This window comes from Heptranchias perlo, chromosome 18 (genome assembly GCF_035084215.1).
Source record: "Heptranchias perlo isolate sHepPer1 chromosome 18, sHepPer1.hap1, whole genome shotgun sequence".
NCBI lineage: Eukaryota > Metazoa > Chordata > Chondrichthyes > Hexanchiformes > Hexanchidae > Heptranchias > Heptranchias perlo.
This window is the reverse complement of record NC_090342.1, coordinates 35,107,016-35,124,025: the sequence shown is the minus strand read 5'-3', so window position 1 is coordinate 35,124,025 and position 17,010 is coordinate 35,107,016. Positions and strand designations below refer to the sequence as shown.

The 17,010-nt window shown below is 43.5% G+C and overlaps 1 protein-coding gene across 1 annotated transcript in view; it reads left to right on the top strand.

The window, feature by feature from the left end:
- The window catches only part of LOC137334460 (voltage-dependent L-type calcium channel subunit alpha-1C-like), a 435,374-nt gene that overhangs the window by 238,689 nt on the left and 179,675 nt on the right, over window positions 1–17,010 (top strand). Inside the window, exons 13-15 of the mRNA XM_067999141.1 lie at window positions 11,640–11,760; window positions 12,148–12,262; window positions 15,271–15,391. Of these exons, the coding sequence (XP_067855242.1) occupies window positions 11,640–11,760; window positions 12,148–12,262; window positions 15,271–15,391 (357 nt within the window). The remainder of the gene's footprint in view (window positions 1–11,639; window positions 11,761–12,147; window positions 12,263–15,270; window positions 15,392–17,010) is intronic.

Here is a 17,010-nt window from a genome sequence, read left to right as displayed (position 1 = left end):
GGGGGGAGCCCCAATCTCTTAAAGGCAGGCTGTCCCTTAAAATCTCTTCAAGGTAGCTGGAACCTGTTATTTGCTGAAAATAACAGTCTGCTGTCTGCACGGTATCTGAACGGAGATCAGACATCGCACACGTAATACACAGATGCAGGTCCCATCCCTATGTTTACAAACTGATGAGTTATGTTAAAACAATGAATAAAGGTTGCACACTACTAAATCCCACATCCTCCAATCTGCGTGCCAGACCTCATCAATCTGCCAATCTGAGTTTGTACCAGGCCTTTGAGAGTGTGAGCATCAAGGTTCTCTGCTGATGCACTAGAGGCCTTGTGCAAGAGGTGGACAGAAGGAGGGACATCCTATATCCGCAGCAGGGGGTGGTGGGGTGGGGGGGGGCAAGAGGTCCTCCAGACATATACACAAAAGGCATTGGGAGGCAGCGGGGGACGAAGTCAATGCCAGGCGCACAGCAGTATGAGCATGGATGCAGTGCAGAAGAAGTTCAATACTTTGACATGAGTGGTCAAGGTGAGTGAGGTCAACTGTCAAGTGGCATCTCCTGTCAACTGCATCCACTGCTCTACGCACTACACCCCCCATCACCCACATACCAACAAATACTTTCCATCAGTACTCAATTGTTCCAATCAGATGCTTCCTCTCATCCTTACACATTACCACTGTTGCAAGCCGCCCACCCACAACTCACAGGCCACACACACTGGCAGCTATTCAGCCATGACAGGCACATCACCCAGACACACGTCCCACTTTCTTACAGGAGTAGGTGGCGCATATCAAGAGGCAGCAAGTGGCAGTGGCATTTAGCCCCTCAAGCCTGTTCCATCATTCAATGAGATCATGGCGGACCTGTGACCTAACTCCATATACCCGCCTTAACCCCATATCCCTTAATACCCTTGGTTCACAGAAATCTATCAATCTCAGATTTAGAATTCACAGTTGAGCTAGCATCAACTGCCACTTGCAGAAGAGGGTTTCAAACTTCTCCCACCCTTTGCATGTCGAAGCATTTCCTAACTTCACTCCTGCACGTCCTGGCTCGAAATGTTGGGCTATGTCCCCTAGTCCTGGTGTTCAAGTATAGGAGACCTCCAAAAACGGTTACAAATGTCTCAGCAGCCAAAAGCAATAATTCAGCCACTAACTTGTAAATCACTTTAGATCCCTTTAAATAGTGCTGGTGGGGGTCCTCCAGGCTCTCTAAGATACGTTCAGATCGTCGGGGTTAAGACTATGCGTTGAGTTGAGCGTTAAGTCTAAAAATGGTGCCTATCACTTTAAATCAGCGTTGCACACTGATTGTATCCATTTTCTCCTTACTTTACATGCTTCTGGCTTTTGGTATTTGTGCATGCGCTAACTCCTATACCAAGATGGCGTCCGGCGTACGTTACACTGCAAAAGTGCGTACGCAGCCAAGACGCCATCTTGGATGTTGGAGAGGTCGCATAGCACCGAAACAACGGGCGCTACACGGCCCAATTTAGTGCCCAAAGTACCTTTTATGATTACACTCAATGACATGCTTATCCTTCAGGATTGTAAATTAGTTGACTAAATTGCTGGGAATTTCCTCAAAGATGCTCCTGCTGTGCTGTCGTAACTTCACTGGAATTTCAGCGAAAAACCCATTTATATGTGTAAACAGCATTTCTGCCACATATCTGGCGAAATTATGCCGGCGGAGCAGGAGCAGCTGCAACGAAATTTCCGGCTAATGTCACTCTGGATAATTTTTCAGTAAACTACTGTTCCCCATTATGTGTTCTAAAATCATAGAAATTACAGAAAAGAAGCCACTTGGCCCATTGTACTTGGACAAGCTCTTCAACCTGGAATTACCTACTCCATTCCCAATTCCCTGCCCCTTCCCCATATAATGGACAGATTGCTATTGATGATGTTCTGATGATGTAATAAATCACAAGTGCAGAGCCGAATACCAAGACTGATTTACGATGACTCATTGACTCATTGCTAGCCATTCTTCATAATTAAATAGTTGGTTATTTTTAAAATAACATTTTGGACTTTTCTTACCACTAAATATAGTAATAGCAGTGTGATATTCCAAAGATGAATAAGATAATTATGACAATGACCCCAAATCTACATGGGATCATATTACTTGTGCTGTATTAACATTAGTTTCTTTGGGTTTTCTTTTCTGGCATCACATTAATTAGAAACGTAGAATATATTATATTAGAGTGACATCAACTGGGGCCAATGCCATTGCATTACTGAAATTGATTGAACAGTTATTTGCATTATAATCCAAGTACCATATGTTTGTAAACTACTTTATAATTTACATCAGACACACTGCATTTATTCTGAGAATTTGCTGTCACTTGTTTGTGTTCGCAGTAAAGCTGTTACTTCAGTTGTGACACCACAATTTAGAGGGATAGTGTCAAGACTCATAGGGATAGATTTTAACTACCCAGCTGATGACCAATGGAGGGCACCGGTCAGCCGCCCGATGGTGCCGGTGGAACGTCCAGTCCATTTTAGTGGCCGAGCCATATTACCATGCTGCCAGCAGGCTCTGGGCCAGCACTATATCCGGCAGCCCAGAGACTGACCTGGCCATTAGTGATGTAGGTCCAGGAAAGGGGAGCATGATTGTGGGGTGGGGTGGGAGCCCAGGGCAGCAGTGGCTCAGATTATTCTTATGGAGCCCAGAGAAGTGTGCCTGCTTTTCCTGGCCCCACAAAAATAATTTTAAACTTACCACTTTTGGTCCTCTTAGGCTGTATGGCTGAGTAAAACTGGGCAGAGTGTGCACGGTACATGCTCCGCCCTGTTATTTCCAGAAATGGTAATCAGGGTCCCAATTGGACTCCTATGTCCATCATAGGACCCTTATTTGCACATTAAAAGGGCCTACCACCTGAAACAGACAGATGTGCCAGCCGGTCAGCGGAAGACCCCTTTCAGGATGGCATTGGCTGGATTGGGAGCAGTAACGGGGCGGTAAGCTTTTCCCTGTGTTTTTCAGTGCGCTGCAACCCCATTTCCACCTTGTCAAGCCAGTGAAAATCTCCCCCTTAGCATTACTAGTGCCTCAACCAGAAAACATTTTAATAACCCCACAACATATTGCCCCAGTGTGCTGAGCAACACAAACCAAGGCAGTCCCAGATTCAATCTCTGATCTGTGATGAATTCAGTGATCTCAGATGAGTGGAGGTAGGACCATTACAATTGGTCCCTGTGTTCTTGTTTATGAATATCAGATGAGGACAGCGTTAGGCTTTGATTTGATGACACCTATAGTTGAATAGCCTGCGCAACTCACTATGCAGAATGCTTAAAGAATGGCAATTGGGCAAGGAACTCAAACATGGTGTTCAAGTCATTTCTCTCACTAGAGGAACTGCAAAGGGAAACAATTGGAGGCAGGGAAAAATTAAGCCTGCAACTCAAAGAAAGTATATTTATGTATTAAAAATGGTGTACAAAATACAGGAGGTGGGATTAGTAGCTTGTGGAAGACAAAGCATTTATGTGCAGCTAATGTAATTTGTGTATGTCTGTGGTGATTGTGCTGGTCAATATCACCCTTTGTAAGTCACATGAACAGCATTTTACCCTTATTATGTCAAGCTGTGCAAAGTCAGTGATGATTTGCAACTTTTTGTGGAGAGCTGCTTTCAGGTTTACAGTTTTATATTTAGGAAATGGCTACAGCTGAGTTCAAGATAATCAGTATTCAGTTGACTCTGAAAATCATTTGAATGATGATATCTATTGGCTTAATCACACTGTAATTCATTTACAGCCATTTCTTATTGTAATTGTTTTCTTTTTTGTGCTTGTAATTCTAATTCTCTTTTACATCGTTAGTTTTTCACTTTTAGGTTAACAACCAGCATTAGTCACTGTTTGCAGCTGAGACAGTGAGCAGTCAACCTGCTCCAGGCTTATGCTATTGCCTATCTGTAACCAGGCACTAGGAGATATATTTCTTTTTCCTGCTAGGAAGTGTCTCATTCTGCTAGGCTGGCTGAGATAGAAAACTCACTGTATGGGGAGTGGTGGGTGCAAAGCATCACACATTGGTATGCCTTGTCACTGGGCTGACTTATCGATGGTAAAATTCAACTTTGGCGGGAGCACAAAACGGGCAATAGCGGATTGGTCACCCATTTTTGGTCACTTACCGGTTTTTCTTTCCATTGACTTTCAATGCAAGCAGCTCCTTTTTACCATGACAGAGGAATTGCATAGCATCACAGGAAACCTCAAAACTGAAGACCTTTTAGTTCGGAACATAATTATTCATTGACAACTAGGGGTAAATTTTTGTCTTCACTGCCTGGGCAGTAAACTTGATGTGGAGATGCCGGTGATGGACTGGGGTGGACAAATGTAAGGAATCTTACAACACCAGGTTATAGTCCAACAAATTTATTTTAAAATCACAAGCTTTCAGAGATTATCCCCTTCGTCAGGTGAATGAGTGAAAAGGTTCTCAAATCGCATATCTTATACTAGGCTGGGACAGCATCACACCAATCAAAAGGTGTAGTTGTTATTCAAACAGGCCAGTCACGGAGAACAGCACGTCCCAGTACACATTGTGTCAATTACACAGACAGACAGAAAGAAACCCAAATGGCAGAGAGAGAGAGGGAATATTAAAAACATAATTTTTTCCCCCCTTTTTGCTGGTGGGGTTACGTGTAGCGTGACATGAACCCAAGATCCCGGTTGAGGCCATCCACCTGACGAAGGGGATAATCTCCGAAAGCTTGTGAGTCAAGGACATTCAGCCACCGATCTTCGGGTAAGCGTTCTCCAAGGCGGCCTTCGAGACACACGACAACGCAAAATCGTCGAGCAGAAGTTGATAGCCAAGTTCCGCACCCATGAGGACGGCCTCAACCGGGATCTTGGGTTCATGTCACGCTACACGTAACCCCACCAGCAAAAAGGGGGGAAAAAAATTATGTTTTTAATATTCCCTCTCTCTCTCTGCCATTTGGGTTTCTTTCTGTCTGTCTGTGTAATTGACACAATGTATATCCAGTGTACTGGGACGTGCTGTTCTCCGTGACTGGCCTGTTTGAATAACAACGACACCTTTTGATTGGTGTGATGCTGTCCCAGCCTAGTATAAGATATGCGATTTGAGAACCTTTTCACTCATTCACCTGACGAAGGGGATAATCTCCGAAAGCTTGTGATTTTAAAATAAATTTGTTGGACTATAACCTGGTGTTGTAAGATTCCTTACAATTGGGCAGTAAACTGGCAGAGCAGATTACCCACCCACTGTAGAACCTGGCCAATTTTTGAAATCAATGGAATGAAAACCAGGCGGACTCTACAGTGGGTTATCCATTCCATCAGATTACTGCCCAGGCAGTGAATACAAAAATATATCCCATAACGATTCACAAGAAGATATAATGTTCTTAAACTTTGTACATATATATAATTACAATTGTATGGGGATCATTTCCCAAGATTATAGAGTGTAATGGGACTGAAGATAGATAAATATCAAGGACCTATTGATTTTCACCGCAGGGTATTAAAAGAAATAGAGGAGGAAATTACAGATGCATTAGTCATAATTTTGCAAAGCTCTAGATTCAGGAATTGCACCTAATGATTGGAAAATTGGAAATGTCACTCATTATTTAAGAAGGGAGGGAGGAAGAAACCAGGGGGGAGTTTTAACTCCAAAGAACGGGTGGGTTGTAGTCAGGTGGAAGGTTAAAATAATAGATATTGGAAGCGGGACCGCATCCCTGCTTCAACGGGACTTCCGGGTTTAACCCAGGCACATTTGGATGCACCCGCGCAACCAAAACCCAGAAGTCCCGTCCCTACTTAATTCTGGCGGCCGGATTTTTAAAGGGGCAAATTAGGTCACTTAAACAATTGAGGTACTTAACTTTTTGAGGATTCTGCAACAGAAACGAATGGAACTTCTCCTGCATGGTTTTCCCATGGCTTCTGAAACACGCCATTGAAACGGAGGTTGGATGCAGCCGAAGCACATTTGGCCCTTTAAACCTGTGGTACCTGCAGTACCTGACCAATAAAAGGTCAGATATTGCAGCAGGTCACTCAGTTCTCACAGGCAAACATTTGGCTGGGAGTTCTTTGTTGAGACTGAGAATTCTTGTGTTCAGACAAACTAACATCATCAGGATGGGGGACGCAATGGATCTATTCCACAGTACACCTGAGGAGGAGGAAAATCGCCATCCATTGCAGGCATGTCATGCAGTTCTGTGATCTGCAGGTGCACAAGACAGAGGTGCGCCACAGAATCTGGAGAAGAGCAGAGAGGACACCAACAGCGGGGCCGAGGTCACAGGAGGCACTACCCACACGAGAGGATATACAGGCAGAGGCTGAGCGTCTTGGACCCCCCTGAGGAGCAGTGCCTACACAGGCTCAGGTTGAGTCGGCAAGTGGTCACAAACATCTGCAGCTTCCTTCAGGAAGATTTGCTCCCTGCTGGACCTGGTGGTCACGCGTTGCTCATCACTGTAAAAGTAATCACTGCCCTCAACTTCTTGGCCTCTGGATCCTTCCAGAGCCCCACCGGTGACATCTCGGCTGGTGTCAATCATCTGCACATAAGCATATAAGGCAGGTGATGGATGGGTTGTTTGCCAGGGCTTCCGATTACGTGAACTTCTCCCTTGATGACAACAGCCAAAAGGAGCGGGCACTGGGTTTTGACACTCTGGCTGGCTTCCCACAGGTGCAGGGCACAATCGATTGCAAACACAAGGCAATCCAAGGACCACCACATGAACCAGGAGTATTCGTTAACCGAAAGGGCTATCACTCCATCAATGCGCAGCTGGTGTGCGACCACAAAAGATTTCTGAAGGTCCGTGCCAGATTCCCTGGCAGCTGTCATGATGCCTTCATTTTGTGCCAGTCAAACAGTCCAGGCCTCTTCCAGACAGGAGATAGACTTAAGGGCTTGCTCCTTGAAGACAAGGAATACCCCCTGCAAACGTGAATAATGACACCTGTGAGGAACCCCACCAACGAAGCACAAGAATGATCCAACCGGAGCCACATGACCACCAGGTGTGTCATTGAGAAAGCCACAGGCAAGTTAAAGGTGCGCTTCAGATGCCTCGACAGGTGTGGAGGAGTCCTCCAGTACTCGCCAGCGAGAGTCCCCAGGATAATTGTGGTGTGCTGCGTCTTGCACAACATAGCGCTGTAAAGAGGTTTAGAGGTGTTCGAGGATGAAGGCACTGGTCAATCATCCTCTGTTGGCAGCAACATTGAGGAAGAGGAAGAGGATGAGGAGGATGGGAGGAGGAATATGACAGCCACGCACATTAATGCCAGGGATGCCCTCATCTCTCACAGGTTCTCATACTAACAGTCCAAAAATAAAGAAATTTGAGATACTCAAGCCGCCTGGCACATTCACCACCTTGACCATTAATGCCCCCCCCAACCCCAACCTTTGCATAAAAAAGTCCTTCAACGACGCTTACACCGATTGCACAGCCGCCAATGGGTGTCATCATGTATTGGCATTCATCATGAAGCAAATAAAAGGTCCACTTGAAAGTCTGGAAGCAATAATGGCCAAGATTTGGAAGTGTTGATAATGAATAAATTTTATGTGCCAACATAAAAAGAAATAGAAATCACAACATAGCATTTGTTCTAACACCCTTGTTGAACTTGCTGAACTACAAATGCTTAAACTTACACTTTCTAATGCTTCTACTTGGTGCATCCCCTGTGGTTTCGGCAGAGGTAGAGGCAGGCTGCTCGGATCCCTGCCCTGATAACTGAGATACTTTTGGCTTACGACCTCTGGGTTTTGGAGCCGGTGAAGGCCCCACCAAAGAATGCTCCACCTGTACCTGTGCAGGGGCAGACTCGGCCATCGGGAGAGAAGGCGGCATTTCAGGTTTGTGTTGAGGTTGAGGGGGACAGCGGGTGAGACGTGGGAGCACTTTGAGTGGAGTTCCCACTTCCATGTCCCCTTTTGCCATCATCTCTTTCCAGGGCCAGGGCAACATCACTCCCACCACTCTGCTGGAGAGCAGCTTGGTGAAGATCAGCGACACGTTGAAAGGCCACTGATAAGATATCTGTCATCTTGTTTAAGGCGGCAGACATGCTGGCTTCCAAAGTCTGCACGGCCGAGCTAATGCTGTGCATAGACTCATTTGTGAGCCGTACTTGAAGCTCAATGGAGGTGGCTACTCTCTCCATTGCAGACATTTTCGCACTTACCTGCGGCATCACTCCACTAATGCTGGAGTTAGACTCCTCCAGTCACCCAGCTATTATGGAGAGTGAGCGTGGCACATTTTCCAGTACTTCGCAAAGGTGCAGCTGTACCTAAATCATTCTCTACCGTGACCTGTACCACCTCGAAGGACAAGGGCAGCAGGCACATGGGAACAACACCACCTGCACGTTCCCCTCCAAGTCACACACCATCCCGACTTGGAAATATGACTCCGTTCCTTCATCGTCGCTGGGTCAAAATCCTGGAACTCCCTTCCTAACATCACTGTGGGAGAACCTTCACCATACGGACTGCAGCAGTTCAAGAAGGCGGCTCACCACCACCTTCTCAAGAGCAATTAGGGATGGGCAATAAATGCTGACCTTGCCAGCGACGCCCACATCCCATGAACGAATAAAAAAAAATTCTCCTTCTCAATGATTGGCCCCGGGATTCAGCACCCATGTCCAGCTGAGCAGAGCTTGGAGGGGATTGCACCCCCCGACACTGACACTCCACAGCTGCCCCTGCCACCAGTGTCTGCTTGTGCTCACTTGTGACTTGCGAATCACCGGGTGACCTCCCAACTATCTGTATAAGAGAACCCACCGAAGTGCAAGTATGTGCGCTGGTGCATGGCTGCATATCCTGTGAAGGTGCACCCTCAGAAGGAATGAGGGTGCACTGTCATTCATATCCACAGACTGTTCTTGTAGGCGTGAGGCCCTGGAAGACAAAAGAAAGCGAAATGACTTAGTCGTGGCACAATAACAATCTTGCCAATCTCCATACTCAGGCTACTCATACTTCAGGCATTGATTATATTAAGTTAGCATCTTTGTGAAAGATGTTTTAAATTGCGTCACCAGCCATCGGTGAACTCCCAGTCTCTCCATCTCTGATTGAGAGGACCGCAGATGTCCCACTTATCTCCATTGAGTCCTCCTCTGCATCAATTAGTTCCACAATTTGTGGAGTCCACCGCCAGTCCTTGTTCTCTCTCTTGCATTTTGTGCTCTTTTCTCCTACAAGGGGTGACCGCACATATCTGAGAGTGACTCAAGGTGCCGTATTCACCCGATGGATGCAGTGTATTAGGTGAGGTTGACTATCATACAGATGCACCAGAGGGTCACTGTCACACAGACATGCATCACATTACATCAGGATGGGGGTGAGAGATAATGTTGATTGCATAAATGAGGAGATGAGCAAGTGGATAGAAAGTGAAAGATGGTTGCTGATGACACTTAAGTGGGTGTGAGGAGTATTGTGATGGGGTAGGCTTGCCAAGACAGAGTGATAAAGGAGGGGGGGTGTTGTACTCAACAGGATGTGGGTGAATATACAAATGTGCTCACTTTTCTAGACCTGGTCAGGTCATTGAATCGCTTTCTGCACTGCAGCCAAGACCTGGGCACAGTGCTTCTGCTCATCACCTCTTGTGTTACCTCCAGCCAACTCTTTTGGTGACAGAACCAGGTTTCTTTCTGCCACCCCTTGGATAAAGAGTCCAGGAAAGCAAAGGCAGCGCCTAAATTCATTGATACATCTAGGGATGCATCAATGAATTTAGGCGCTGCCTTTGCTCTCCTGGACTCCATTTCTCCTTTCTCCTCCAAAATCCATTTTTCAACTAGCCCTTTAAATACTGCAGTTCTGATTGTGTCGCTCTTGTGCGCAGTACACCCGCTGCGTAGCTTGGAGACGCGAAACCCGGAAGCAGAGATAATTGCCTGCAGTCGAGTTGCAATCACAGATTTAAATGCACACACTTGACTTCTGGGTTCCACACGCAAACCCGCCCACCCGCTGAGTTCCCGGTTCCAAGTTAAAATCCAGGCCCAGGTAGCTACAGACATGTTAGTTTAATATCAGTTGTGGGAAAGTTACTGGAATCTATCATCAGGGACAGAGTGACTGAACACTTGGACAAGTATGAACTGATCAAAGAGAGTCAGCATAGATTTGTGAAGCGTGAGTTATATCAGACTAATCTATTTTCGAATTTTTTGAGGGGGTCACTTGTATGGTGGATAGGGGAGTATCTATGGATGTTGTCTATATGGACTTTCAGAAGGCATTTGATAAAGTTTCACTCAAGAGATTATTAGCAAAAAGGAAAGTGCATGGAATTGGAGGAAACCTTGTGACATGGGTCGGTAATTGTTGGGAGAGTTTTAAATCCAAGTTTGTAGATGACACTAAGTTAGGAGGCACAGTAAGTTGTGTAGATGGGAGCAGGAAGTTACAAAGGGACATAGACAAGCTAAGTGAGTGGGCAAAACTATGGAAGGTGGAGTTCAATGTGGAAAAGGGTGAGGTCATCCACTGTAGATGCAAGAAAGACAGATCAGAATATTTTCTTAATGGTTAGAGACTATGAACTGTAGAGGAGCAAAGAGATTTAGGTGTCCATGTACACAAATTACTAAAAGCTAGTGCACGTGTACAAAAAGCAATCAAAAAGGCTAATGGAATATTGGCCTTTATCTCAAAGGGGTTGGAATCCAAAAGTGAGGAAGTGATGTTTCAGTTGTGCAGAGCCTTGGTCAGAACCCACCTGGAATACCATGTTCCATTTTGAGCTCTGCACCTCAGCAAAGCAAAGGGTACAGAGCAGATTCACCAGAATGGTACCAGAGTTTAAAGGGTTAAATTATGAGAACAGGTTTCATACACTTGGTTTATATTTCCTTGAGTTTTGAAGGTTGAAGGGTGATCTAATCAAGGTGTTTATAATGATAAAGGGATTTGGTAGGGTTGGTAGAGAAACTATTTCTTCTGATGGGGGAACTCAGAACAAGGGACCATAATCTTCAAATTTGAGCTAGGTCATTCAGGAGTGAAATCATGCAACACTTTTCACACAAAGGGTAGTGTAACTTTCTCCCCCAGTAGGCTGTGGATGCTGGGTCAATTGAAATTTTCAAGACAATCGATAGATTTTTGTTAAATAAGAGTATATGAGGAAATGGAAAAAAGGTGGGTAAATTGAGTTGGGGTGTAGATGAGCCATATTAAATAGAATGATGGAACAGTTTCAAGGGGCTGAATGCCCTACTCCTGTCCCTATATTCCTATGACCCTATGTTTTCTGAATTTGATTTTGTGCCTGTATGTTTATGCATGATATCCTTATTCTTACAAATTATTATTAATTTGTCGGGCATGGTAATTTAATGAAAAATTACCCATTTAGTGTTGTGAGGTGCATAACTCATAAGCACTAGTCATACGTGAATTATTTCAGCCTTGTCACATCCCTTGCATCTATTAGTGGCCCCAAATTAGCTTACTAGAAGCTTATGTATTCTTTCTTTATGTGTGTGGTTTTATAATAGCGGTCTCCTTTTTCTGTTTTCTCAAGATCCTGACAGGCGAAGACTGGAATTCAGTGATGTATGATGGGATAAGGGCATATGGAGGGCCATCTTTCCCAGGAATGTTGGTCTGTATTTATTTCATCATCCTCTTCATCTGTGGGAACTGTATCTTTTTACTATTAATAGCACCTAGGATTCAAGGCTGTGATAGGATTTTAAGCACCCATCTGCTGGGATTGCTAATCGAGGAATTTAGGGGTCAGCATCTTTAATTACGAAACCGTGCATTTCAGTTTACATTTGCTCCACGTGATCATTTTGGTGTTTATGATTAAAAACTGATTAAATTGGTGATAATATTTTACCCTGATGTCACAAAGTATACATATTTTCAATATATTAAAAATAACTTGCCAATTTTCATGATTAAATACCATACATTGTTATTGTATATTTTTTGTGTCAACATCAAATAGTCAAATAGAAAAAACTGTCTTGTTAAATACTGCGGTCATCAAATACTGTAATTGCCTTGACTTTACCTGCAAACAGATATATTATTAAATGTATTCTTGGCCATCGCTGTGGACAATCTGGCTGATGCTGAAAGCTTGACTTCTGCCCAGAAGGAGGAGGAAGAAGAAAAGGAACGCAAAAGACTAGCCAGGTAATGGCTTCAGTTATATTTTGTTCTCTGCATGATTTTGCTTTTTACAGGCCTTTTTTTTATACTAGTTTTTGCTAGCTCAATTGCTAATTTTAAATCTGAGATTGATAGATTTTTGTTAACCTTATGTCTAAGGCCCTTTGATTGACCTATGTTCCAACTATCAAAAGTTAATTCTTTTTAATTCAATGTAAGGGTTTCAGTGCTTTATTCGCAAAGTCAGTAAAGTAGGCCAGGAATACAAAATGAATCATCATGGATTTTCATGGGAAGTTGGAAATGCTAGCAAGGTCGCATTTATTGCCCATCCCTAGTTACCCGTCTTGAACCACTGCAGTCCTTATGGTGATGATGCTGTTATAATGGTGATTTTTCTTGTTATTTTACTTCGTAGCAATTGTTCTTTTACAACCGAGTGGCTTGCCTGGCTACTTCAGAGATCAATAAGGGTCAGCCACGTACGGTGAGACTGGAATAATGTATAGGCCAGGTAGCAGTGACAGGTTCCTTTCCCTGAAGGACACTAATGAACCCGTTAGATTCTTACAATAAAATAGCAGCTTTTTAAATCACTTTTTCTGGTGCCAGCCCACAAATTACTAGATTTGTTGAATTCAGTTTCACAGTTTGCCAAGTGCAATTTGGACTCATGGCCTAGAAATTGAATCGTGCAGCACCTGTTTCTCAGGTGAAAAACAAGTGCTGAATGGTCCAACATAGTGTGCGGCGTGCGCACACTCATTCACCATCAGGCATGTGATGTTTGTGATCATCCAGGGCGCTGCCTTAAACAGACATTAGGCCCATTGCCTATGCAAATCTGAGGGGCTAATGCTTATTTCAGGTACCTTTCCAATATTGGATCATGACTGACCATACTATGCACTGTGCATACTGCAGTAAGTTTTCTCAGGTGAACAGCAGCCAAACCAACGGTCTTTAAATGGACCATAATGTTTTACTTACCTGAATTACATTAAAACTGCACCTGAAATGAAAGAGAGGGACAAGGGTTAGTTTGTGGTGTGAAGGTACAGCAAAGAAAGAAGTGGGTGATAATTGCATCTGCAGTTTGTCATGCAGAATTTGTACAGTGAGATAGAAGTAAGAAGGGAAAAAGAGGATGAGGTGTGAAGAAACCCTGTGCGGCGTCTCCCCCCAGCGTTGTCAGACCATAACTCTGCCCCTGCCTGTGATGGCCAGCATGCTTTTTTTGGTGGGGGTGAGGGTGTGCAGGCGGCCTCTACCACTGGCAACCTGCTGTCTGGAGTTCTGGGCAAGCTTTTCCTGCAAGAAATAAGATTGTTAGTGACATCCTTGTGAGGTGCTAAGTGCTGTATGTTTTAATTGTTTTTTCTTGTCTATGTGGTTTTTTTTTGGTTTTATTCATGTTAGTTTTATCTCCCTTGGGTCTTTGGACAGGATATCAGAAACTTCTTGTTGTTTATTCCACGCATAGTGGTATTTGAGGTTTTTTTGTCACATGATGGAAGATTAGATTCAGCCAGACATTAAAAGGGATGGTTGACATTTTGCCAAAGGGAGGGAAAATTAGAGAGTGAAGCAACACTACCACTCTTGCTGTCCTCCTGAAATGCATTGGTGGAGGTGGGGATGCAGATTATTCACCTCTCTCCTGAGTCAAGCTTGAGGAGACATAAGTAGGGAGAGAAAAATTATGTTTTCAAGAAAAAGTGTTATTGCTGAAGATTACTTTATTTCTTCCTTTATATCCTTGTTCCTGTAAATTAATGTTTTACCAATACGAAGAACTTTTATAGTTATATTAGGAAAAAGAGGGTGGTCAGGAGCAGTGTTGGCCCCTTAAAAACTGAAAGTGGGGATATTGTCATTGACAATGGGGAAATGGCGGACATGTTGAACAATTACTTTGCGTCAGTATTTACAGTCGAAAAAGAGGATAGCATGCCGGAAATCCCAAGAAAACTTATATTGAATCGGGGACAGGGACTCGATGAAGGCATAGAAAGTCTCATATCTAAGTTTGCCGATGACACAAAGATTGGTGGCATTGTAAGCAGTGTAGATGAAAACATAAAATTACAAAGTGATATTGATAGATTAGGTGAATGGGCAAAACTGTGGCAAATGGAATTCAATGTAGACAAATGTGAGGTCATCCACTTTGGATCAAAAAAGGATAGAACAGGGTACTTTCTAAATGGGAAAAAGTTAAAAACAGTGGATGTCCAAAGGGACTTAGGGGTTCAGATACACAGATCATTGAAGTGTCATGAACAGGTGCAGAAAATAATGAAGAAGGCAAATGGAATGCTGGCCTTTATATCTAGAGGACTTGAGTACAAGGGGGCAGAAGTTATGCTGCAGCTATACAAAACCCTGGTTAGACCGCACCTGGAGTACTGTGAGCAGTTCTGGGCACCGCAACTTCGGAAGGACATATTGGCCTTGGAGGGAGTGCAGCGTAGGTTTATTAGAATGATACCCGGACTTCAAGGGTTAAGTTACGAGGAGAGATTACACAAATTGGGGTTGTATTCTCTGAAGTTTTGAAGGTTAAGGGGTGATCTGATCGAAGTTATAAGATATTAAGGGGAACAGATAGGGTGGATAGAGAGAAACTATTTCTGCTGGTTGGAGATTTTAGGAGTAGGGGGCACAGTCTAAAAATTAGAGCCAGACCTTTCAGGAGTGAGATTAGAAAACAGTTCTACACACAAAGGGTTGTAGAAGTTTGGAACTCTCTTCCGCAAACGGCAATTGATACTAGCTTAATTGCTAAATTTAAATCTGAGATAGATAGCTTTTTGGCAACCAAAGGTATTAAGGGATATGGGCCAAAGGCAGGTATATGGAGTTAGATCACAGATCAGCCATGATCTTATCAAATGGTGGAGCAGGCACGAGGGGCTGAATGGCCTAATCCTGTTCCTATGTTCCTATGTTCCTACATTGTAAACGTTATGTTCACACTCCTTGTTAACTTTTCTGCAAGTTTGTCTAGAAAAAAATTATTATGTTTTTAGGAACTCTAGCCCAGAAAAAACAACAGATAATGAGAAGCAGCCCATAGATGAGGAGAAGAAAGAAGAAAAAATTGAGCTAAAGACAATCACTGCAGATGGAGACATGCCTCCTGCTACAAAGGTTTGTTTAAAGGCCTCACACAATTGATTGTTGAGGGCAACCAAATTCGGTTTTTGCTTTGGTCCTTTCCTGCACCATATTCCATTCTTTGGCTGACAAGGCAACAGATGACCTTCTCCCACACATTGGCCTATGCCACTCTTGAGCCGGCCACCAAAAAGTTACAAGAGTGACCTGAGTGATTCACTTCACAGTTTCCTCCTTCGTTTGGGCAAAATTTATGATCTACAAACATTACCTCCCGCTAACATGCATAACAGTTTGAGGGATTGTCCTTTTAAGAATATTCAGAGTACCATGCTTGAAATTTAAATGAATTACTTAAACTGTGTGATTCTTTCTGAGGCTAATGCTCACTTTTATGTCAGAACAGGGTGGGCACATGGAATTAGGGCTACTGCTAGTTTGGAGGATAAACACCAACACAGACTGGTTGGGCCGAGTGGCCTGTTTCTGTGTTGTAATTTCTATGTAAATCTAAGTAGTTTCACCTCTACGTCACTTATTATATACCTGGATGATCTTGGGTGTTGTGGGCACCACACAATTCTGACTGCTTAGCTACACCCGATTTCGGTATTACAATTTAAGCTGATTTTATTTAAATCTCAATTTCATTGAACCCACCTTCCTTTTCCTAAAATGTTTGTGTTAACCTCTCTGTAAAAGGAATGGAACTGGATGATCATGCAGGCTTTGCCAAGTCCCACTAAATACATATCTGTGAAAAATAGTATAGTCTCTATAGTGAAGATTTTCTGATCATTAACATCAACAGTAATTTATGCTGGATCTCTGCCCAGAATGCACTTGACATACATTTCTATTCAGGTGGGACTTAAGGGCAGGAAGGTCTCATCAAAAAGTCATCCAGGAATATAATAAGCAATATAGGGGTACAGTTCCTCCAGTGTGTTACTTTTAGTGCATTTGTTAATGTTTTGGCATCAAATTTCTGTATGCACTATTTTAATGAAGTTGTTAATACATTTGACATAAAATTGAGTGCTAGCCTCTGAGAGAATCATTGAGAACAGACAAGAGTTTCATTTAAATAGTATAATAAAATGTAAGTGCCTGTTAATGAACAAACATTCAATTTCTTGTAATTCATGCCAGCAATGCGACATGTTCAAGGTTGGGACACGACATCAGCTATTAAACTGGAAAGGATAAACTATGAAATTCCAATTCTCTGAAGCTCATGGAGTAATGTTAAAGTGCCATGCTGTAACCCATAGTTTCTGTGCATCCATGTACTTGCAATTGCAGCCATACTGAAAATACAAAGTAATATAAGATAGTGCGATATGGAGTACAGACTATGATGTGTCATGTATATTTTGCATCCCTACTTCACGTAAGGTGGTCGTGGAAGGCCTAGTTTGACTGACATTGGAGCCAGCTTCTCTGGGTGTTGCTTTATGCGTTGTATGCACTGCAAAATCTGTGCGTTGTATGCACTGCAAACCCCTGCCATACTGTGCGCTCTCTCCTGTATGATCAGTGTCCTGTTTACTAAGAAGGACCACTCTCCAATGCCTCACTTGCATCTGAGAACTTGGGGGCATGTGGTGCACCATCAGCTTTCTCCTCCATGAGCAAACAAGTTATGTACA